The 22,638-nt window shown below is 57.9% G+C and overlaps 1 protein-coding gene across 6 annotated transcripts in view; it reads left to right on the plus strand.

Annotated features, from left to right (window-relative positions):
* Positions 1–22,638, plus strand: part of OSBPL5 (oxysterol binding protein like 5) — a 56,906-nt gene that overhangs the window by 13,609 nt on the left and 20,659 nt on the right. For 2 of the 6 annotated variants that reach the window (XM_019755662.2, XM_074336897.1), the window contains 4 exons: positions 12,387–12,543; positions 14,928–15,010; positions 21,599–21,691; positions 21,939–22,040. In XM_019755662.2, the coding sequence (XP_019611221.2) occupies positions 12,408–12,543; positions 14,928–15,010; positions 21,599–21,691; positions 21,939–22,040 (414 nt within the window). In that variant the 5' untranslated portion in view covers positions 12,387–12,407. Of the gene's footprint in view, positions 1–12,385; positions 12,544–14,927; positions 15,011–21,598; positions 21,692–21,938; positions 22,041–22,638 lie in introns of those variants that run through there. The other 4 variants (XM_074336900.1, XM_074336898.1, XM_074336899.1 and 1 more) reach the window with 4 other exon arrangements.

Below are 22,638 nucleotides of genomic sequence, written 5' to 3' on the forward strand. Positions count from 1 at the left end.
CATCGTTGCTGCAGTTACAAAATCATCACCGCTTGTAATAAATAGCAGGTAACTATAAAAGTATGCACTGCGGAAAAAAAAAAGCATGGACTAAATTGTAGCACTGGGGTGCCCCGCCCATCATGAGCTCATTTGTCTGCTGTAGCTTTGCGCCCCGAGGCCGCCCCACCCAATAAGCAGAAACCAGCAGTGATGGAGCTAGAAGGCAGATAAGGACCGAGTCACTTTTCCTGACTTAATCGGAAGGCTGGAAAGGGATTTTAAAAGAAGAGGTCCTTTCTCCCTGGGATGACTAATGCTGCCCTGGGTCACACAGCAGTGTCCGGTGTCTGCCCACGTGTCGGGAAACTCAGGTGATGTGCACATTCTGATGTGGCTCCGGAGGCAGAGGGGGCCTTCAGTGGCCCACTGCAGGGGCTTGGAGAGCTGACCTCCAGCCAGGAACTGGCGGAGTGGGACAGAGAGCCTGCCTCTGAGACTGGGTAGTGACCTCAGTGAAGGGCTGTCCGGGCCCCGCAGTGCAGTGTTGCTCTGTTACCTGGAGACCCCTTCCCAGGGGACAGACTGACATCTGCTGAGCCGTGGACTGTTCGGGGAGGAGCAGCCAGTTTGTCTGTTGATGTATGCCAGGACCGTGTGCTCAGCGGCACGGCTGGGAGGGGTGTGTGAGGCTGTACCCTGGCCCCCGCTCATGGCAGGGGCGGCTTTGGACGTGTCCCCTCCTGGCAGGGTCATCACTCCGCCCTCATCAGCTTCTGGTTCCTCCTGGGCTGCGATGCTCTCAGCTGAACCCAAGGAGGGAACCTGGGAAGAGAACAGCTAGAATTGCATCATATGTGTTTACCTGGGAACCAGAAAACATTCTTTGTAAAGAGCCATCTCAAAAAAGGAAAGAAGAAAAAGTTCCATCTGTTTCCTGGGGCCTTGGGACTCGGGCTCCTGAGGGCAGCTCCTTGCTGCCTGTCTGTGCTGGGAGCAGTTCTGGGTACACCCCAGAGTCTTGAAGCCGCTTTCGGCCCAGACCTGGCACTGTTTGTGCCGGCACCTGGCACTCACCACACTCGGCAATGCCCAGGACCCAGGCTGGCCCTGTGCCCTAAGCTGCCTGGCCAGGGCAGTGACCACCGGTTGACACGTCAGCGAGAGGTGAGTTGTTTTGATGATAAAAGAGGGAGCAGAGGCACCCTCACCTTGAGGAGAGCACAGCTGGGTGCTGAGCAGGGGCTGTGGGGCGTGGGGACCTGCTGGTGGTCAGCTCTGGGTGGCACCCCGCTTCACTTCACGTTGATGGGCTGCCCCCTGGGAGGTCAGAGGATGGAAAACTCAGAGCCTGGGTGAGGCGACCATGCACACTCACAAAACTGGGTAAAAGTGCCTGCTGCTGTGTGATGATGCACTATTCCCAAACTTGGGGACTGGCCATGTTGCAGCCCAATGGGGCAGGAGAGGTCCGAGGAGCAGTCTGGCAGTGTTGATGACAAGGGAAGGGGATCACGAGGGGCCACAGTTTCGTGGGTGCTGCAGCCTCATCTGTGCCAAGCATGCCACTGTGTTTCCTTTTCAGGCCGCCCAGCAGGGTAGGACACTTGGATGAGGTGGTGTGAGAGGCTGACCACCCCCTGCCCCCGTGGGAGCGAGGGAGGCATCCCCGGCCCTGGCTGCCAGCCTCTCCTGGGTTCCAGCGTCGGGGGCCTCTGGGGTGGGCCTGTTGACCTGCGGGAGGGCTGTTGTGAGTGGCATATGCCCTGCCTGGCCGAGAGAACCATGTTCTGCCTGCAGCCTCTGAGAGTGCCCATTGCTAAGACCCAGGGCCGAAGGGCCCCACACGCGGCTCTGCTGTGTGCGAGGACCCGGGCTGGCTGGGTGACCAGGGGCTGGAGGCTGCAGCCCCAGAGGGCAGGCTGCTCGCAGTGGCCACTCAACTCCTGTCCCTGCCTATCCCCAGCTGCCTCTGAATCTGAACCACCTTCTACCTCCAGCCTCCCCGTCCCTTGAGGGTCCTCTGGCTTAGCCCTGTTTGAGCCTCTGATCCAGCTGGCTGCCACCTTTCCAGGGTCCTCAGAGACCCCTCACTTGCTCTCCGTCTTTTAAACTCGGAGCCTTGTTTGGGGCATGGGACTCTAATGTGTGAATTCTACTCTTGCTTGGAGGCTTTTATGAAATCCTTCCTTTAAAAAGCCTTCAAGAGAAAGTGTTAAGCCCGTCCTTTTTCACTCACCCTGGAAAATGTCAAAAGTACACAAAGGCAGAGAGGATGGTGGAGCCGAGACCCCTCGATGCCCCGCTGTCTCAGAAGCCACCCACCACGGCCGCATCTCACCCCGAGCACCCATGTAAAATAGCCCCCTGTGCTCACCTCCTTCCTCCCCCCCACGTTTCCCTTCTTTTGACACCCGACTTTATAACTGTCAGAGGGGAGACGTCTGGAGGGGCAGAGCGTGTGTCAGGGAGAGAGTGGTGGCTCCCCACAGTTTCCTTCCAGGTCTGTGCAGGGTCCCAAGACAGGGTCCCATGACCGTCCATGCCCATGGCCGGTGTGCCATTGCTGGAAAACAGAAGGCAGTGGGGAACGTTCTGGAAGGTCACACCCCAGCCTCCCTTTGTGATGTTGGAAGCTCTTGGTAGGATCAAGCCCACCGTCCCAGAGATGCGCAGGAGGGCCTCTGGGTGCCCTTTCCTCCCTGCCTGGCAGCCCCCCGGTCTGTTCTTGGCCCCTCCGGCCTGCCCCAGGAGCAGCTCTGAAGGTAAAAGACAGGTCGCTTCTTCAGTCAGCCCAGTCTGCTTACTGAGCACCTAATGTATACACATCCTGCTCAGACCCTCAGAAGCATTCAGTAGCACCTACAATTTGCAGAGCACTGGCTGAACCCTGGGGGCCCAGGCAGGCAGGACCCCATCCTCTCCCTGCCCTGCCAGCACCCTCGGGCCACCAGCCCCTTGTAAGATGTCTTCTCCCACATCTCCGGGCAAGAGCCCCTTTCATCCCCGAGGGGTGCAGCACCTCTCACTTCTCCTCACTGGTCTTCAGCTGATGGCTCTCCTGGGTACATTTTCTGACAGAAATAGGAACGCAGGCTCCTTGGGGACACTCAGACGGGCCGAGAAGGCCCTCGTCACACCACTGGCTTACATGCACACAGGTGTCGACAGTCTGTGTGCAGATAGTACCGAGCCCCCACGGCCAGCTCCTGACTCCGTGCCTTCCGGAGCGCCCTTCCGTTACCAATGCGGAGCTCAGTGGCCCTTTGCGTGGCCTCGGTCAGCGGTCAGTGTTCCGCCCACACCCACCCGCTGATGGGCGTTTCCTCTCTTGTAAATAACAGCACAGAGCGCACCTTGCCCCACAGGTCTCTTCACATTAATACTGATTCCACGGGACATCATTCCCCCATAGTAACGGGGTGTCGTCTCCCATCGTAACGGGGTGTCGTCCCCCATCGTAACGGGGTGTCGTTGCCCCATCGTAACGGGGTGTCGTTCCCCCATCGTAACGGGGTGTCGTTGCCCCATCGTAACGGGGTGTCGTTCCCCCATAGTAACGGGGTGTCATCCCCCATCGTAACGGGGTGTCATTCCCCCATCGTAACGGGGTTTCGTCGCCCCATCGTAACGGGGTGTCATTCCCCCATCGTAACGGGGTGTCGTTCCCCCATTATAACGGGGTGTCGTCCCCCCCCGTAACGGGGTGTTGTTCCCCCATCGTAACGGGGTGTCGTTCCCCCATAGTTAAAGCATGCATGAGCTGGATGTTCTGATTCACATTCACAAACTACCCTCTGCCCTCCGTCCCTCCACAGGGTTGAGTGCAGACGGTATCCACCAGGGTGACCCACAAGGCACCAGGGAGCAGCCTGAAAGCAGGGCACTTCCCACTGACCCGCAGGCTATGGGCAGTAGCTGGCCCTGTTAAGGCAGCTCGAGGCCAAGTCAGGTTGACCTGCAGAGACAGGAGCTGTGCCCAGCCCCATGCCAGGCTCTCTGGGGACACAGAGTGTAAGACACATCCAACCCAAGGGCCGCAGCCAAGTGCCTCTCCTTCCAGGCCTCTGCCAGGCTCACCTGGGCACCTCAGACCCTTGGGCTGCCCCAGCCCCTGGGCAGGCTGCCTGAGGCTCAGTCCCCCGGTGCCCTTGGGACTGCGTGAGTCACACACCTCATCACACATGCCCATTGTTGGTGTAAAAGTCACCTTTCCTGTAAGTCCCATTTCTTTCTTCCCACTTTGGAGCTGGAAGGAAGAGCTGAGTTCACCAAGCCCACCCCCCTGGTTTTGCCTTTGTGGGCTCTGGAGGGGGATTTCAAACACACTTCCCCAGTCAGGGAGGACCGCCTGGAAGGGGCGGTCTTGTGGCCTCGCAATGTGCAATGCGGGCTCCTCCCACACGCGATGATCCAGGAGTCTGACCCCAGGTGGAACCGGGGAGCCACTGGGGGGCTCCCCTGAGTACCACCCCCTCCTGGGGCAGGGATGAGCTGTCACTTGAAACCGAGGGGTGGTGTTTTAAGGCCAATAAGCGTGCCCAGGGGGAGAGCCTACTGGCAGGCTGGGTTTCCTGGGGCGTCCCCAAGGCGGGTGTAGATGAAGAGGTGTTGGGTCGTTGGGACCCAGCCCAGAGGGACATGTGTGACTCGGGACCAGCCTCCCAACAGTCGCTGCGTCTCCAGGTGTCATTTTTAGCTGTGGCCTGCTACTCACGAGGCTCCCCCTGGGGTTTCATGCCTTGGAACTTGTTATTTCATAGCTTGATCAGTGTCAGGGAACAGACCCAAATTTAGGCCTCGAAACTTTGAGGACAAGCCCTGCCCTCTCCCCTCTTCCCGGGGCACTTTGTCAACCCTGACGGCTCTGGGGGGGCCCTGAGGGGTCTCTGGACCCTTCTCCATATCTAGTGACACCACCAGGCAACTCACAGGTGGCAGGACTTGGGGCCAGCTGTCTGCCTCAATATCTGTAAAATGGGTTTGCGCGCTGACCACACGTGTAATGAGAGGGCCGTGGGTCAGCACTGTGGTTACGATCAACAAAAATGTGAAAAGACGAGGAAATTCGACTTTCTTTTTAAGAAACAGCGTCTTTCACCGAAAGTCACCTCCTGGACGTTTCCTGTTACTGGTGTGTTTCAGTCCTTTATTCCTTTTCATGGCTGAGTAATAGTCCCCTGTACGGGCAGACTGCAGTCTGTTCATCCACTGATGAGCTGCGGGATGTCTGGGCCGCTTCCTTTCGGCTGCATGGACGTGTGTGGACATGGTGCTGTGTGCGCATATGTTTCTGTTTTTCTTTAGTATATTTCGTTTCTCTCTTGTTTCTTTTTTGGTCTCTGTGGGGCCCTCCATGTGGCCCCCATGTGTCACGGATGAGGCTGATGTCACACTAACATTTTCTCACCAGGAAGCTGGGTGTCTTCTTGTGTGGTTTGCCCTCTTGTGGGTCGGGATGGTGGTCTCCAGGGTCCAGTAAGCAAAGGGGGCTGGTGCAGAGCTTGGGGGTCTGTAGGCTGCTGTCAGGTCACCTTCCTGGACTGTCCCCACCGTGGCAGGACATGGAGGGGGTGGTCGGCCCAAGGCCAGGCTTGTCCTGCCTGACTGGCAGGGCAGCTTTCTCCGCCAGACACAGTGACTTCTGCCAGAACCAGTTCCCCCATAAACCACTGGGGAGGGGCAGGTGGAGGCCGTGACTGTGGGCCACCCACAGTCTGACTTATGGTCACGGGGGCTGCCACGGCTGGTCATCCCAGAAGGGCCCAGGAGGCAGAGCTCCTGCTCATGACCCAGTAGCTGCCCACTCCGCCAGTCATCGGGTGAATGAGGCCTCAAGACCCCACCAGCCTCAGCTGGGAAAAGTGCAGACAGCCCCTCACCTGACAGATGAAAACCTACAGGACCCCGCTGCAGGAGAGAGCACACAGTGGGAGCTCAATGAATTGGGCTGCACAAGTCAGCACAGCTGATTCTAACAGCCCAGGGCTGACCTACTCGGTGCAGGACCTGGCGGTGGGGCGAGAAGTGCGTCCTGTCCTCCCACAGGGTCCTGGGCTCTTGCAGGTGGCTGGCTGGGAAGGCTGGGGCTGTGACAAGGGGCAGTGGGCTTCCCGGCCATGGGGACTGCAGCTCGCGTTCTCTCTCTGGAGTTCCTGTCCGGGCCCTCAAAACAGTCCCAGCAGCCCCCTCACTGCGGGGTGATGGGCGAGCTGGGAGTCAGGGGCCCAGCACTAAATGGCCTCGTGGCCTGGGCAAGTCAGCTCACTCTTGGGCCTCAGTTACTGCATCTGTAAAATGGAGAGAAGGCAGGAAACGGAGCATTTGAACGCTTGGGGTCGTTTTTACTTCTAAGATGTAGGCTCTCCCCAGTCCCTGGCCAGGTGGGAGGCAGACAGGAGGGGTGGGGCGTGGCGCCTGCCACCCCCTCCAGCTCATGCAGCTGCCAGGCTCTGGCTGGGGAGGATCCATGTGGGCTGGCTGGTGTGTGCACAGGGCTGGGGCTGCTGCTGGGTCAGAGCTGGGACCCCTGGACAAGGGGCTGCTTCTCAGTTTATACAAGGATCGCCTTCGATGTCATTGAAGCCAGGCCCCCCACCTACCCTCTCCGTGCAATTCAAGTTGTGATAAAACCCCTAAAACCCCTTTCCTGAAAACCTTGTTGAGACTGCACCTCACTGCTATGTGAGAATAAGCTCTCCTTCTGCTCTTTTGGAAACGCCGCTCTGAGAGGGACGGAGGGGGCTGGTGGGCTGGGCCCCTGTGCTGGGGCAGCAGGGTGTCTGGGGTCCACGCCCTCCCCCAATGAAGTCAGTCTCACCACCAGGGCAGGCAGTGGTCTGTGGGGCTATCTTCCCAGGGAAGGCACGCGGGCAGGAGTTCCAGTGGGAAACCTGGGTGAGGACGTGTTCGAGTGACATTAGCGCCCCAGGGAGGGTCCCCTGGGTGAGTCAAGGGCTTCAGAACTGAAGCCACCCCCACGGCATGGGTGCTAAGCACCTCTTCTAGAAGTGGATGGGAGGTCAGTCTGGGGACCCAAGCCCACCGCCTGTCTCGGGTGTGGACATGGATGCCCAATGCTGGTCAGAGAGTGGGGCAGGCTCCCACCCTCCTGGCTGGGCTCCTGACTCCCCACTGTCCTCCCTGCCCCCGCCTGGTCACACAGCCCCTGAGCGCACCAGCGCCAGGCTGCAGTTCACATCCAAAAATCAAAGTCCCCTTTTAGTTGGGACGGGCAGCAGGCTCCAGGTGGGACGTGGTGGGGTCAGGTCTGCAGCTGGGACCACATCCGGTCCAGCTGCCCGGCTGGGGCTTCCTAGAACTGGGAGGGGAGTGGTCGGCTGCAGAGGAAGTGGCTAGTGGGCAGTGCCCAGGCCAGCTGACTGGGGTTCTGAGCTTGCTGTTGGACGGGTGTCGGTCAGGAGGCCAGGTGGGCGGGTGCCAGAGGCCAGCCCTAACCCACAGCCACATGACCTGGCTGAGTCACAGAACCCTGAGGCATGGCCATGACTGTCCCCTAAGCAGCCTAAGCCACTTCCTGCCCCTCTCCCCAGGGCTCAGCCACTCCACTGCCATGTCTGGGGAATGTCTCTCTGGGGAGGCCCAGCTCCAACCTCTTCCCTCCAGGAGCCTGACCCCCCGCCTTCCTTTCTATCCCTGCCCTCAGCATCTCCATGGTGCAGAGGGGGCTGGGGGCTTGAAGCTGTGCCACCTTCACGGGAGCCGGGCATGGCTGGAGCCATGAGAACCCCTCCCCTCTTGGGGCCGTGGTTTCTCCATCTCTGCACCCCACCCCCACTTCTCCAGTGTCATAGAATCACATCAGATGGGAGAAAACGTGCAGAAGGGCCTGGGGGGCTTCGAGGGTCCATCAGCGCGGCAGAAGGCCTGGGAAAGCTTCAGGTCCAGAGCCCTGTCCGCCAGTTTGGACACATGGGGGACGCTCCCACACACTGAAATGCATACCAGGCCGCTCTGAGGGGGCTGCTGCTCCCATGGGGTCTGCTCATGTTGCCCAGTTGGAGCCCCATGTGGTCGGTCCATCCAGGACAGCAGCCCAGCACATTTTGGATGCTCGGGCTGGTGTCTGCTCTCAGGGAGGGCAGCTGTTGCTGGGCTGGGGTATGCAGTGACCCCTTGGGGTGGCTCTGGAGACCTGGTGGCTTCCTCTGCCCTTATGGTCACTAACCTTGGGGCCTGAGCCAGTTCCTGAGCCATAAGTGTGTGGTATTGACATGGGCTGCTGTCCTTTACTGATGGCTGCTGTCCTTCTCTGGAACCTGCTGACCTCTCCATGGAGTGTGCAGATGGGGAACCAGGCAGGTGGGCTTATGTTGCTTCATCCCTGAGCTTCTCTGTGATTTCAGAGCATTTTTTTCCCGGAATCCACTTGATTCAGGCAGAGGTATATGAGTGCAGGTGCGTTGATGGTGGTGACCAGACTGCAGTGCCTGTTTCTCCTGCTCCCACCAATTATAGAGAACCCCCGGTGGGACGCGCTACACCCCTGCCCGGGAACCCTGGCCCTCCAGCCCAGCTGGGCTGGCCCTTCACACTGGGTGCTGGAGAAAAAGCCAAGCAGGCTCCTGTGGGCACTGGGGCTGGGCTAACACTTTGTTTGCTGTCTCAGCCTCTCCAGGCGCCTTCCCCAGACGTTGACACTCCCCACCCCAAAGCAAACCCCCACTTATACACAGGGTCTCGGAGACATGCATGGATAGCGGAGGCCACACATCCATTGGAGGCAGAGCTGGACACTCCACCCCCCCATGGGGTCCCCAAGCCTTTGCGGGATGACCCTGAGGAATGTGGTCAGAATGGTTCCCTCCACCTCCCCGCTGCAGGTGGGGTGTGAAGGGGAGTCCACCATTCTGCTGACTCCTTCTCAGAGCTGCACGCTTCCCACGGTGGATTCTGCCCCAGATTGCGGCTCTGTCCGCCTGTGCAGCTCTGATAAGGCACAGTGACCTTTCTTTACAGGGATCCCATTATTCTGGCCTGAACGTGGGTGTCTGGGTGGTGCGGGAAGGGACAGCCAGAAGGCAGCTTCCCCTGGGGTGAGGCTGGGTGGGCTCCCCACGCTCCAGGACTTGCTGTTGGACCGTCGGCCTTGGCACCGGATCAGAGCGCTTGTCTCCTGCCAGGTGTGCACTCAGGGGTGGGCCCAGGCCTGCACCCCCTGCTCGGGGCCAGCACCATGTGGACCCCTCACCACTGACTACAGGGGACTGTCATGCCCCATGGGGACAGGGCAGCCAAGGAGTCTGCTCAGCTCCTGCGGGGGGGCGGGGGGGGAAGCAAGCAGCCGTTGGAGGGACCCCTTCCGGGTTGTCCCTGTCCCAGGCTGCTCCTGGCTCAGCTGGGGTCTGTTTCATCATCCATCCTGCCTCCCCCCTCACGGTTGGGCTCCTCCCGGGGCTGCGGCCTTCACATTTCTCACTAGTAGGAAAGCAGTCGGCAGGTCCTCCCAGCTCCCAGCTCCCAGCCCCCTGCATCCTGCCAGGGTCTCATGCCAGGGCCTCATTCCTCAGCTGCACCGGCCACTCGAATCCTCGCCACACCTGGTGTGGGGGTGGCAGGTGGTGGGAGCCTCACCAGGGTTACGGGGGGCGGTGGGGGATGGCCCCCAGACTGACCGGCCACCCCCCCTGAGCCTCCTCTTCTGACTGGGTGTTGGCTCTGCCGCCTGCATGCACCAGGGGAGCTGGGCTGCAGAGCCGCACGCCCCTTCTCCTTGTGGTGGGCAGGACGCAGTGGACAGACAGACATATCCCCCTTTCCTAGAACTTGCATCCTGTAGAGAGAGGAGAGTTAACAAAGAATGATTGCAACAGAGAACACTGCAGGAACTTTCACTGTTGTGTGGGGAACTCTCATTGTGTGACAGAAAAGGAGTGGTAACTCTGGGAAGTGACATTTAAGCTCAATGCGGAATTCCAGAAAGGACCCAGCCACTCAGAGATGTGGGGGAAGGAGGGGAGTTCCGAGAAGAGGCCCCTGGGGGGATGGGCTTGGCATTTTCAAGGAACATAAGGAGCCAGTGACCTTGGATCAGAGGGGGCGAGAGAGCGAGGTAGGGGTGAGGTGGGTGGAGAGCCTGGAAAACCACAGGGAGACTGAGGCTGGACTGGGTTGTAAGGCGGCAAGGAGCCACTGGGAGGATGTGGCCTGGATTCACCTTTGCCATGAACAGAACACTCGCCCCTTGACCCCACTGAGATAACCCACCCGTGGGCAGTAGGCAGCTGTCACCAGCAGCCAGGGTGGGCCCTGGGAAGACCAAGGGACTTGTACCTTCAGAAGAGCTGTGCAGACCCTGAAGCCACTGAGTAAGAGCAGCCACCCTCCCTGTCTGAGCCTGTCACAGGTGCCTTCCAGGGGCCCTGGTCTAGGGGTGTTGGGATACAGAGAGGACATTCATGGCACACATGTGTACTGCATTCAAATTGTTTCATACTGTCGGTTCAGTCATTTGAATGTCACCTCTGTTGTGTCTGATTGTTGAGTGAATAGGAAGGAAAAGGAGAGGGGAAGATGGGAAATCAGGCTGCTCAGCTGACAGGCTAGAGGGTCATGGAAGGAGGAGGGAGGAAGGGAAGGAGAGAGGGAGCAGAGGTTGGATGGACAGATGATGGATAGATGGGAGATAAGCAAATAGGCAGATGGATGGATGGTGGGTGGGTGCATGGATGGGTGAATGGATGGGTGGATGGTTTTAGAATCAGTCCAACTTGGCTCAAGCACAAGAATTGCCAATTAGCTGTGTGACCTTGGGTCAAAATCCCAACCTCTCTGAAACCAGTTTCCCCACCTGCAAAATGGCAAAGGTAAGAGCTCAGCCAGGTGACAGGACAGTGATTAGGAAGGGAGAGGCAGGAGGGGCTGGCCCGACCCAGCTGCAGCCTTGGAGACCCTCATTCTGACCACCAGGCAAGGTGCACAGAGGAGGTTCTTGGCTACCACTGGTAGCCCCCAGGCCACTGACACCCTGGGCCTCCCTGCCCACTCCTGAAGCCCCTCCCAGTTCACCCTCCCACCCTGTCACAGCAGGAAAGGCTCTGTTTGTGCCCCAGCCCAGGAAGGCCCAGGGCCATGGGAGAAAGTGGGGCCATTGTCCTGGGCTTGGCAGGAAGCCATCGGCCCACCCAGGGAGGTGGCAGGCGACATCCCTGGGTCTGTGGGAGACATTAGTCAGCGAGTGTCTACAGAGCATGTCCTTGGGAGTGGATAGACCGTAGATCAGGAGCTGTAATCTGCTCGTCCACCACCTACCAGGCTGTGACCAAAGGGCGAAGCGTTCAGCTCCCAGAGCCACAACTTTCTCATCTGTAAAACGGGCTGAAGTTGGTGGGGACGGGCACCCTCAGCTGTCAGCTGCTGGCCCCAGCCCTGCTCAGGGTAGGGCAGTTAGGGGACAGTGGACAGAAGGGACTGCCTCTTTCTTCCATCGGGTTGGGGGTAGGAGGCACAGACCTGCCCATGAGCCGTGCGCGAGGCCCCCCGGACAGTGGCAGGGCCTGGGCAGGCAGGAGGCCTGGCAGTTGGGCCCCTGTGGCTACTCCTTCTGTTGGGAGGGGCAGGCTGTTTGGGACAGTGCTGGGAGGCAGGAGGGAAGTTCGGCCAGGAAGGTGAGGCTTGGGCTGACACACACCCCACTGCAAGCACACCTGCACCTTCTCTCTGTGTTAAGGTGCTTTGGATGCAAGCGATCGGAGCCCCGCCAAGGCGAGTGGGGAGGGTCTCATGCGTCCTGCTCTCACGGGGGAATGGCTCAGCACCATGCCAGCCATCCCCACCCCCTGGAGAGTTGGGGCCACCTGTCTCATCTGACTGTGTCCCCTCTCTCTGGGCAGTTCTGGGCTGCCGCCCCCGCGTGTGACAGTGGTATCTCCCTGCCATGGAGCTCCATCCCCAGGGAGGGAAAGTCTACCGTTCCGGCATGGGTCAGGGGCCCATCTCAGGTCCACTTGGCTGGGGCCAGGGTCCTCCAGGGCCAATTTGGTGCTGGGCTTGGGGCTGGGGGGTCCTCAGAGAAAGATGTCTGCCACACCTGGGATGGGCTACACATCCGGCCAGGCTGGTGCTGGCATGACTTCTGCCAGGGCTGTCACGGCCCTCCCTCTCCAGCCTAGAAAGACTGAGCTTGGCCCAGAAAGCTCCCTGGGCCAATGGCCCCCTGCTGACCTTCCTCATCCATTTCTGAGATGTCCCCTGAGTGGGGACCTGAGTGTAAGCCGGGGTGGCCCCTGCCACTCACTCTCACTTTCTGAAGTGTCTCTGGTCCCCTTGTGGGGGTTGCTGGGAGGACACCCCGGCATCCAGGCCCCCAGGGCTGCCCCTGGTCTTGTTCTGAGTTGTGACAGCATGCTCTCACTCCCTCCCTCCCTCCCTCCCTCCCTTCCTTCCAGAAGCCCCCCAGCTCCCACGCCATGAAGGAGGAGGCCTTCCTGCGGCGCCGCTTCTCACTGTGTCCACCTTCCTCTGCCCCTCAGAAAGCTGAGCCCGGGAGAATCACCCGGAGCCTGCTCTTCGGAGGAGAGAATGAGCTGTGCCCTCTCAGCCCAGGTCAGTGCCAGTGCGGCAGCCCCACTTAGCCGGGTCGGGGCAGCTGCTTGAGCCTGGGTCCTCCCCGGCTTTGCAGCCCTGCTGTGTGACCTCAGGCAGGCCCCTTCCCCTCTCTGTGCCGTCCAGTCAGTGAGGGCGACAGCCTTGCTCACTCCTCCCTCACAGTGCTGGCTGCTATGTGGGATTAATGAGCAAAGGGCTTCCAGGGCAGTAAAGCGCCATGGCCCATGACCCACAGGGCCGGTGAAGCCCCGCCAGGTGAGCAGGTGGCCCCTGTCCAGGCCTTGGGGGTAGCTCGTCATCCTTGGAGAGGCAGTGTGGTACAGTAGCCCCACACATTTGCTTCAGGAACAGGCGGCCTGAGTCCCAGCCCCAGCTCTCCAGGCTGGGTGGCCCTGGGCCAGCGGCACTCTGTAGCCTCAGTTTCCTCGTCTGTGAGACGGGGGTAATATTGGTACGTACTAGCCTCAAAGGAGGGAATGATTCAGTCCAGGCTGCTGTCATGTGGCCTGTGGGTACAGTGCTGAGCACAGAGAACACATGGTCACCTGTCCTGCTGATGCTCTCGCAGCCCCAGGCCCCCGCCCCCTCCCCTCATTCTCCACGCCCCTCCCAGACAAGTAGGAGCTGAGTTTTTTTGCTATATCTGTGACTGAATCCCCAGAGAGCCCAGCCCTTCCTTCCTGGTGCCCCTGCAGAGGTGGGAGGTGGGGCCAGTGCCTGCCCTGGGAGACCGCCCGCCTCCCGCTCCAGTGCCCTGGCCTGGTCTCCTCCAGCCTGCCCACTCCCACTGCCTGCTTTAGGGGTGACGGGAGAGGAGCCCCAGCCCTTCCTGGCCATAGTACCTGCCCTGCCCCTGGAGGGGGCAGAAGAGCATGAGACCCATGCGCTGTCAGGACCTGAGAGGCTGCTGGGACCCATCCCAGCCAAAGTCTCATCAAACAGTTGGGGAAACTGAGGCCGTGTGGGGAGGGCCTTGTGGAAGTCACTCAGCGGGCCTGGTGTGCAAGACGCCTGGGGAAGGAAATCCAACATTCCTTCTCGGTTGCCATGCCCTCGAGGAGGGACGCATCCCAGTGGACGGTCAGTTTCAGAGGAATTTGGTGCCCAGAGCGAGGCAAAGGCCTTCTCCATGGGCAGGACCAGGAGGTGAGCACAGACGGGCCATAAGAAGAGGAACCAGCACTCAGCCTCCGACTGCTGGGGAGCTGGCATCCCTGCCCCTCAGGTGCTCTGAGGGCCCGGGTCCTCCCAACCCAGTGGGCAGCGGTGCTTCAGATGGTCACAGGCCAGGCTCCCAAGACAGGCCTTGAACGCAGAGCACCCCGATGAAAGGCCGGTTGGAAGAGCAGAGAGCCCCTGCTCATGGCCAGGCTTTGGGCCAGGCTTTGGGTCACGGCGGGGGATGGGGACGCAGAGGCAGCCAGGCCTCCGCCCACGGCCCCACCGAGGACAGGGATGCTGTGCCACCTTCAGTGGCTGCTGTTCCAGGGCCTTTGCTGCCCAGGTAAACCTGGGCCCTGAAACAGCATCACTTCCTCGGGTCCCCATGCCGACTTCTCCTCTGAGCACGGCTCTCAGTCCCCAGCCCTCCAGCCCCTCCCCACGGCTCCAGGGAGAGGGGTGTACAGACTCCTGCCCAGGTGGGTTCTGGGTGCCTGTCCTCACTTCCCCCCGAGGATGGTTCTGCCCCGGTGGTTTCTGCCTCTGCTTCTCAGCACAGGGACCTGGGGATACACCACCAGCCACAGGAAGCAGGTGGGAGTGGCCATCGGGCAGCCTCTGGCCCCTGAGACCATCCCCCTCTTCCTCCTGCCCATAAACCCAAGGGTCTGGAACCCACTTTATAACAAATGGAGCCAGGGAGGGGTGGCGACACCTCAGGTTCCCTCCCTCCCTTCTCAACCGAGCTGGAGAGGGAAGTGGACACCTGCCAGGGCAGGTGCAGGGTCAGTGTCTCCACCTCCCTCCCAGAGTCCAGTTCTCAGGGGCAGTGGAATTCTGGGAGAGGATTTGGGGCATGGGAGGGGGCTGGGTATAATCCGGCCCCCTGAACCCACTGGGTGCCTCCACGCCTGGACGCCACGTTCTGTCTCTGAAAACTGGGGGCCTGGCTTTACAGAACCCCAAAGGACAAGCCACACCAGCGCCCAAGGCGTCCCAGTTCCTCTCTGCAGGTCGTGGAGCCAGGCCAGCGCTCCGGGTCCCTCCCAGTGGTGACAGTGACACTTGTGTTGATTAGATCTCTTGGGCAGTGTCCTGCAGCCACACTGCCTCAGACTGGCTTCCTGCCCCACCCAGGCGCCTGCCACACGTGGGCAGCCAGCCGGAGAAGCCAGGCTGCCTGCCATGCTCTGGGCCTCACCCCCGCTGCTCTCTTTCAGGGAAGGCCATGGAGCCCAACGGCTCGGCGCTGCCCAGGGAGGAAGGGCCCCCGACGCCAGGCTCTGCCACGAAGGTGCCACCGGTAAGTGCCTGGTGGAGGAGGAACCCAGGGCCCAGAGTCTGCCCAGGGTACAGCAGGAAGTGGCTTGAGAAAGGGGACAGCAGGGGCGCCAATAGAGTCTGTCACTCCCAGCCCTTTCCAGGAGGATTAGCTTTGAATCCCAGACTGCAAACCCAGGGAAGGCTGCTGGAAGCAGGGATGGGGCCACTGAGGGCTTGTTAGTTGTTTCATCAGAGCCACCTTCTTGGCGTAACGTGGGGCCGGTTGCCCGGGGGCCAGAAAAAGGCTGTGGACTGCTAGGTGGCGACCAGGGACAGAAAGTCATGCTAAAAGGAGGCTCCCCAGCCCCGCTGTTGTAGGGAAACCCATGGAGGAATGAGCCGTTCCTCTCTCTGCCTCTGCATGTGCTGTTCCTTCTGCCAGGCATGCCCTCTCCGGGGGCGCACAGAAGGAAAGCATGGGAAAAGCTCACTGGTTTGCATGTGCACACGCCACACGCACGCACCACCTGCGCCCCAGGCCGGCCCCTCTCAGCTCAGGCCAGTCGTGCCTGTCCAGTCAGAACCTTCAGGCCAGGGAGGGTACGAGGCCCTGGGCACCACGTTCAGTGTTTCAGGCACACCCTTCCCCCGCCAGGGTCTCAGGCCAGGCAGCCACAGTCCTCATACACTGACGGTTCTGGCAATGGGGCTGGGGGATCAGCACAGGTAGAGGCCAGGCTCTCCCCATGCCCCAGCCACCGCGACCCCCTGTGACCTAGAGCAATGGCCTTGCTCTTCTGCGACCCCAAGTCCTGGCCTGCAAACAAGGGTTTAGTGCTGGTTCTGATGCTCTGTCCCCAGGTTCCCTCAGGTGAGAAGCAGCCAGGTCTTTGGTGGGTGCCCACACCCCCACCCCTAGCCTGCATTTCCCACCCTCAGCTCCCAGGGCTGCCAGCTGCTAGGAGAACAGTGGGAGTGTGCACACGCACGTGTGTGTGTGTGTGTGTGTGTATTGTGTGTATGTGTGTGTGTATTGTGTGTGTGTAGTGTGTGTGTAGGTATTGTGTATGTGTGTGGTGTGTGTGTATTGTGTGTGAGGTCTGACAATTAAGTTCACAAACTTGTTGCAACAATGTTGCTAACCTTTTTTGATATCAGAGGGATTCTTCATTATGAATTTGTACCAACTGGACAAACAGGTAACCAAGTTTACTATTTGGAAGTGCTGAGAAGGCTGCGTGAAAAAGTTAGACGACCTCAACTTTTCGCCAACAATTCATGGCTCTTGCATCACGACAATGCACCAGCTCACATGGCACTGTCTGTGAGGCAGTTTTTAGCCAGTAAACAAATAACTATGTTGGAACCCCCTCCCTACTCACCTGATCTGGCCCCCAATGACTTCTTTCTTTACCTGAAGATAAAGGAAATATTGAAAGGAAGACATTTTGATGACATTCAGGACATTAAGGGTAATATGACGACAGCTCTGATGGCCATTCCAGAATAAGAGTTCCAAAATTGCTTTGAAGGGTGGACTAGGTGCTGATGTTGGTGTATAGCTTCCCAAGGGGAGTCCTTCAAAGGTGACTGTAGTGATTTTCAGCAATGAGGTGTGTAGCACTCTTTCTAGGATGAGTTTGCGATCTTAATTATCCGACCTTGTATGTGTATATGTATGTGGGTGGGTGTGTATACAAGGTGTGATTACAAAATACAGTGAATGCTGCTGCCGAGTGCCATCCAATGGAAAGGCAGGGATCTTCAATACAGAAAGTGGTACATTGAACCTTAGTAACAGTGTGTGACAAGTTTCAACTTGTTTGGTGCAGTCAGTCGGGTGTGAGCTACGGTTGAGAGAAAATATGTTTCATAGTGTGGTGTAAGTCATCCTCCATCATGACAAGGCTCCGTGTCACACATCGCTTCTGGTGCGGTAATTTCTGTCAAATAAAAACATTACGGTGTGTCCTCGTTCACCTTATTCATGGGATATGGCTCCGTGTGACTTCCAGCTCTTCCCCAAAGTCAAAATGATTCAGGACCTTGAGGCAGCCACGACAGTGCAACCAAAGACACTCACAAAAGACGATGTCCAGAACTGCTTCGGAACGTGGCAAGAATGATGGGATAAGTGTGTTCAAAGTGAGGGGAGTATTTTGAGGGGGATTAATGGCCATGTGTCTTTTACAGTAATAATTTTTTTATTTAAACATTCACCGTATTGTTTGATCACACCTCATATATGTATATGTACATACATGTATGTGTATGTGTATATATGTGCATATGCGTGTGTATGTGTGTGTCTGGAATATTTTATAGTTTAAGAAATTTTTTTAAATTGCAGTAAAATAGAGATAACACAAAATGTACCATCTTAACCATTTTAAGTGTGTATTTCAGTGACGTTAGATACACTCACACTGTCATGCGGTCACCACCACCATTTCCAGAACTTTCCATCGCCCCAAACGGAAACTCTGTCCCCATGGAACACTCCCCTCCCCTCCCCCAGCCCCGCACCCCCATCTACTTCCTGTCTCTGTAAATCTGACTCCTCCAGGGACCTCGTGTGATGGGGTCACACAGGATGTGTCCCTCTGTGTCTGGCTCGTTTCACTCAGCACAGTGTCCTCCAGGTCCGTCCACGCTGTAGCAGGTGTCAGGATGTCCTCCCTTCTGATAGTTGAGTGACACTCCCGTGTGTGGAGGGACTACTCTTTCCTTATCCATTCATCCGTCGATGGACACTTGAGTTATTTATTTTTTTAGACACAAGCTTATTTCATAAAAACATTGAAACATGGTTATGTCTTTCTACCACCCAATAAAACATACAAACGTTAACACTCACCTTGGTTCAAATTCCAGATTCCATTCATTCCATCAATAGCTGTTTTCTAAGCATCTTCTAGTGCAGGGGCCCGCACTGCTGGGGTCTCTGGGGACAGAGTCCTGAGCAAAACAAAGTCCCTGCTGTCCCCAGCTTACATCTAGTGGGGGGAGACAGGCGCCAGACAGGACAAGTGGGTCTACATGTGTCAGAGGCTGTGGCAAAAAGAAAGGAAAGCTCTGTGCACCTCCCAGATTCTTAAGAGCAATTTGGGACCACCTTAGAGGGCACACGTTGGGAAAAGTGCAAACTCTAACATATAAGGTCTGACCATTAAGTTCGCGAACTCATCCCAGAAAAAGTGCTACACACCTCATTGCTGAATATCACTACGGTCAACTTCGAAGGACTCCCCTTGGGAAGCTGTGCACCAACACCACCCTTCAAAGCAATTCTGGAACTCTTTTTCTGGAATGGCCATCAGAGCTGTCGTCGTATTACCCTTGATGTCCTGAATGTCATCAAAATGTCTTCCTTTCAATATTTCCTTTATCTTTGGGTAAAGAAAGAAGTCATTGGGGGCCAGATCAGACGAGTAGGGAGGGCGTTCCAATACAGTTATTTGTTTACTGGCTAAAAACTCCCTCACAGACAGTGCCATGTGAGCTGGTGCATTGTCTTGATGTGAGAGCCATGAATTGTTGGCGAGAAGTTCAGGTCTTGTAACTTTTTCACACAGCCTTTTCAGCACTTCTAAATAGTAAACTTGGTGAACTGTTTGTCCAGTGGGTAGAAATTCCTAATGAATAATCCCTCTGATATCAAAAGAGGTTAGCAACATCAGTGCAACAAGTTTGCGAATTTAATTGTCAGACCTCGTATGTGCATATGTGCGTGCATATATGTATACATAGTATGTATTTTAATGAGGTAAAACAAATGAATGTAACCATTTTAAGTGCACAGTTCAGAGCATTCGCAAAGCCGTACGACCACCACCTACGTCTAGTCCGGAACTTTCCCGTCACCCCGCACCCATCAGCAGTCTCCCCACTCCCTTGTCCCCCGGCTGCTGGCAACCTCTGCCCCCTCCCCATCTGTATGGATTTGCCCTTCTGATGGTTCCCATAGAGGGAATCACACTGTGTGGTCCTTTGTGCCTGGCGTCTTTCACTGGGCATCGTGGTTTGAGATTCACCCACGCCAGGGCAGGTGGCAGTACTGCACTCCTTCTGAGGGCCGTGTGGGTGGACCACACTTGGCTCGTCCATTCGTCCATTGGTGGGCACTGTGCTGGTCCCACTTTCCACACTTGTTTCCGTGCGACAGCTCTATGAACGTGCATGTGTGTGTGTTTAACTGTGCGAGTCCCTGCTATCAGCTCTGTTAGATTTCTACCTAAGAGTGGAATTCCTGGGCGATTCGGCGGTTCTACGCATGGAATTCTAAGAAATTCTGTGTTAGACGCTTCGAGGAACTGCCAAACTCTGCTCCACCGTGGCTCACCGTCTGACAGCCCAGCAGCAGTGAGTGGGGTTCCCACCTCCCTCACATCCTCAGCAACCCTTGTCTGTTCTGGGGTTTTGACTATTACTAACTATAGCAATCCTGGCTGGTGCATCTCCCTACCGACTCGTGTTTATTGGCTATTTGTAGCTCTTCTCTGGGGAAATAGCCACTCAGGGCCTTTGCCTGCTTCTTAATTGGATTGTTTGTCTTTTTATTGTTGAGTTGTGAGAGTTCTTAATATATTCTGGACACCAGACCCGGATCAAATAATGTGATTGCACGTACTTTCTCCCATTTTGTAGGTCGTTTGAAATTACTTTGGTAAAGTAATTCTTAGGGCGGCACATTTCTGGTCTCAGGTTCCTAGTTCTGAGCAGCGTTTCTTATTTCGAAAGGTGCTTCCTTATTGCACGTGCTTTGATGTACATAGCGTCCAGGACTGAGTACGAGGGCCCACGGGGGCCTGTGCAGGGTGCCCAGCAGGGCCCTAAGGACAGAGGAGGCAGCGGGCACTGCCCACAGTGCCAGGCAGTGGCTGCAGTGCCCACACCCCAAACACAAACACTCTCGTCCACCCTCGCCCAGGCCCATAGCCCCAGATCTCACCTTCTCTCTCCCTCTGTTGCCTTTCAGCCAGATCTCGTGGAAAGCTAGGTGGTGGGGAGCTGGCAGTGGGTTCATGTATACATACATTCATTCATTCCTTCATTCATTCATTCATGATGATTACTGAGCACCCAGCTGCTGGTGCCAAGCGATGTAACGGTCCCTGGCAGGCATTCTAGACAATAAACAAACATCTCTGTGACTGTGGTTTCAAAAGGTATTGGGTTGGCCAAGAATGGGTGTGTGCCATCAGGGTTTCATGCCAGTGGGCAGTCAGAGCCTGGAGTCTGGAAAAGGAGCTTCCCGAAACAGGGAAGGGCATTCCAGGCCAAGGGAACAGCATGCGCTAAGTGAGGGGGGGCACCATGCACAAGAACCCCAGCTCCTCAGGAGGCAACGAACTGGGAGCACGCGTTGCCAGCCCGGCCCCTGGAGGCCTGTCATCTGGCCCAGGTCTGGCCTACACGCCGTCACTCACACCTGGCTCCTTATCACTCCTGCTTCAAAAACTGCTTCTAGAGCAGAGTCACCCAGCCTCCCGTCATGGGTCCCTTTGTTCCTGTGATCTGGAATGTTCTTACTTGGCTCCAAGAGTGCAGTCCAGAGTGACACTGCCTGAGTCCAATCCCAGCTCGGCCCCTCATGAGCTGTGTGACCTTGTCAGGTTATTGAGACTCTCTGTGCCACAGTCTCCCCGTCTGCAGGGTGTAGATGATAACAACCCGAGCCGTGGTCGTTCACGTGCACAGGGCTCTCCATCCCCGTCCCTCACGGCCTGTGTTACTTGGGGGCAGCCGCCTCTCCTTTCTAACCCCAGTGCCTGAGGCCACACGTGGCAGGCGGTACTGTAGGATGCCAGGCCACTGGACAGCCCACAGGCAAATGAATGGGTGTGGCTGTGTGTCAAGAAAACCTTATCTACGGGTGCTGAAATTTAAATTTCATGGGATTTTCACATCTCACCTTGATTTTCAGCCCCTTGAAAATGTAAAACCCATTCTGAGCTGCCAGGCTGTACAGCCACAGGCGGGGGTGGGCTTTGCGCCACAGTTTGCCATCTGAGTCCCTCCCTGACCCCCACCCCCACTGCACCCTTGCCCTATAGCCTTTCGTCCTGGCTCTTTCTCCCCACTCTCCTCCCCCAGCCTCAGTTTCTCCATCTGTAAAAGGCCCATGGCCCCTTCTGGCTCCCAGACCCCTGGGTTTCTGCTCCTGGCCCATGTGGCCTCCCCAGTGGGCCTGACAGGTGTGCCTTCTCCCCAGCTCCCGCCTCCCTCCTCCCCACAGGCTCCAGCAGGCCTGGGCACAGCCCCCCCCACCCCCCACCCCCAGTGGTGGTTCCCCTGGCACCAGGGTGGGGCCTCCGCCCTGCACAGCCTCCCCCTGCACATGTGGGCTCTCCCTGTGCAGGGGCTGGGCAAGTGGCAGTGGCTAGGAGCACCTCCTGGGCCCCCTGGGAAGGTCACTGTGTGTGTCCAGTGCAGGCCTCAGTGGGCCTGCCTCAGGGCTCCCGTTCACGTGTTCTTTGTCCTCCCTCGTCCCCCCCACCACCCCCGCAGCCCACACCCCAGAAGTGCTGGTGAGGGGGACCTGCTTCCCCGCCCACCCCCAGCGCTCCACAGCCCCAGGCCGCACACCAATGCCCCTTCTTCCCCGACCTGGGGCTCTCTCTTGCAGGCAGAGTACAGGCTCTGCAATGGGTCCGACAAGGGGACCAACAAGGAATGTGTGTCCCCAACAGCCAAGGTCACCAAGAAGGAAACTCTCAAGGTGGGCCTGGGACTGGGAGGGAACACAGGTGTGTCATTTGTCAGGTGAACGGGCACCTGAGCCAGTGAAGCCAGCAGCCCCCAGCTTGCCAAAGGGAGGGGGAGAGACCATGCCCGGCCACCTCCATGCCCTCCACCCCCTCTCCCCTCCCACCCCACCCCGTTCCCTGGCTGGGCTATGGAGGCCCTGGGGATGGCCAGTCTGGGGCCCTCTCCCTTGACCTGCCCACTGGGTGTGCCGGGCCCAGGCGCAGAAAGAGAACTACCGGCAGGAGAAGAAGCGTGCCACGAAGCAGCTGTTCAGCGCCCTGACGGACCCCAGCGTGGTCATCATGGCCGACAGCCTGAAGGTAGGTGCTCTGGGCACACGTGTTGTCCCAGCATTGGCCACGGCTCAGTCACGAGGCCTCCCCAAGGGACGGTGCAAAATCACCAGCCATTTGGGAGCTGGTTTAGCATATTTGTTCCTACACATCTGTGTCAGGGCCCTGCGACAGCCCTAACAAATGGCCATAAGCTGGTGGCTTAGAATGAGAGAAATGTACTCTCTCCCAGTTCCGGAGGCCAAAGTCCAGCACGAAGGTGCTGGCAGGACTAGGCTCCCTCCTGAGGCTCCAGGGGAGGGTGCCTCCTGCCTCTTCCACCTCTCGGGGCTCCAGGCGTCCCTGGGCTCGTGGTCACATCCCTCCAGCCTCTGCCTCCATCTTCCCACGGCCCCTCCCTGTGTCTCGCTCTGTGTTCTGTTCCCATATAAGGACGAGTGATTGGATCAGAGCCCACCTTACTCCTGTATGGCCTCATCTTGACTTTCTTGCATCTGCAAAGACCCTATGTCTAGTTAAGATGGGGGTGGGGGCCCTGGCCTGCTGGTGGGGGTCAGAGTGCGCGTGGAACCCTTTGCTCTGGCACAGAGAAGGGGAGGCCGAACTCGGGCTTCATGGGAGAGGA

The sequence above is a fragment of the Rhinolophus sinicus genome, linkage group LG06 (assembly GCF_036562045.2).
Source record: "Rhinolophus sinicus isolate RSC01 linkage group LG06, ASM3656204v1, whole genome shotgun sequence".
NCBI classification, from domain to species: domain Eukaryota; kingdom Metazoa; phylum Chordata; class Mammalia; order Chiroptera; family Rhinolophidae; genus Rhinolophus; species Rhinolophus sinicus.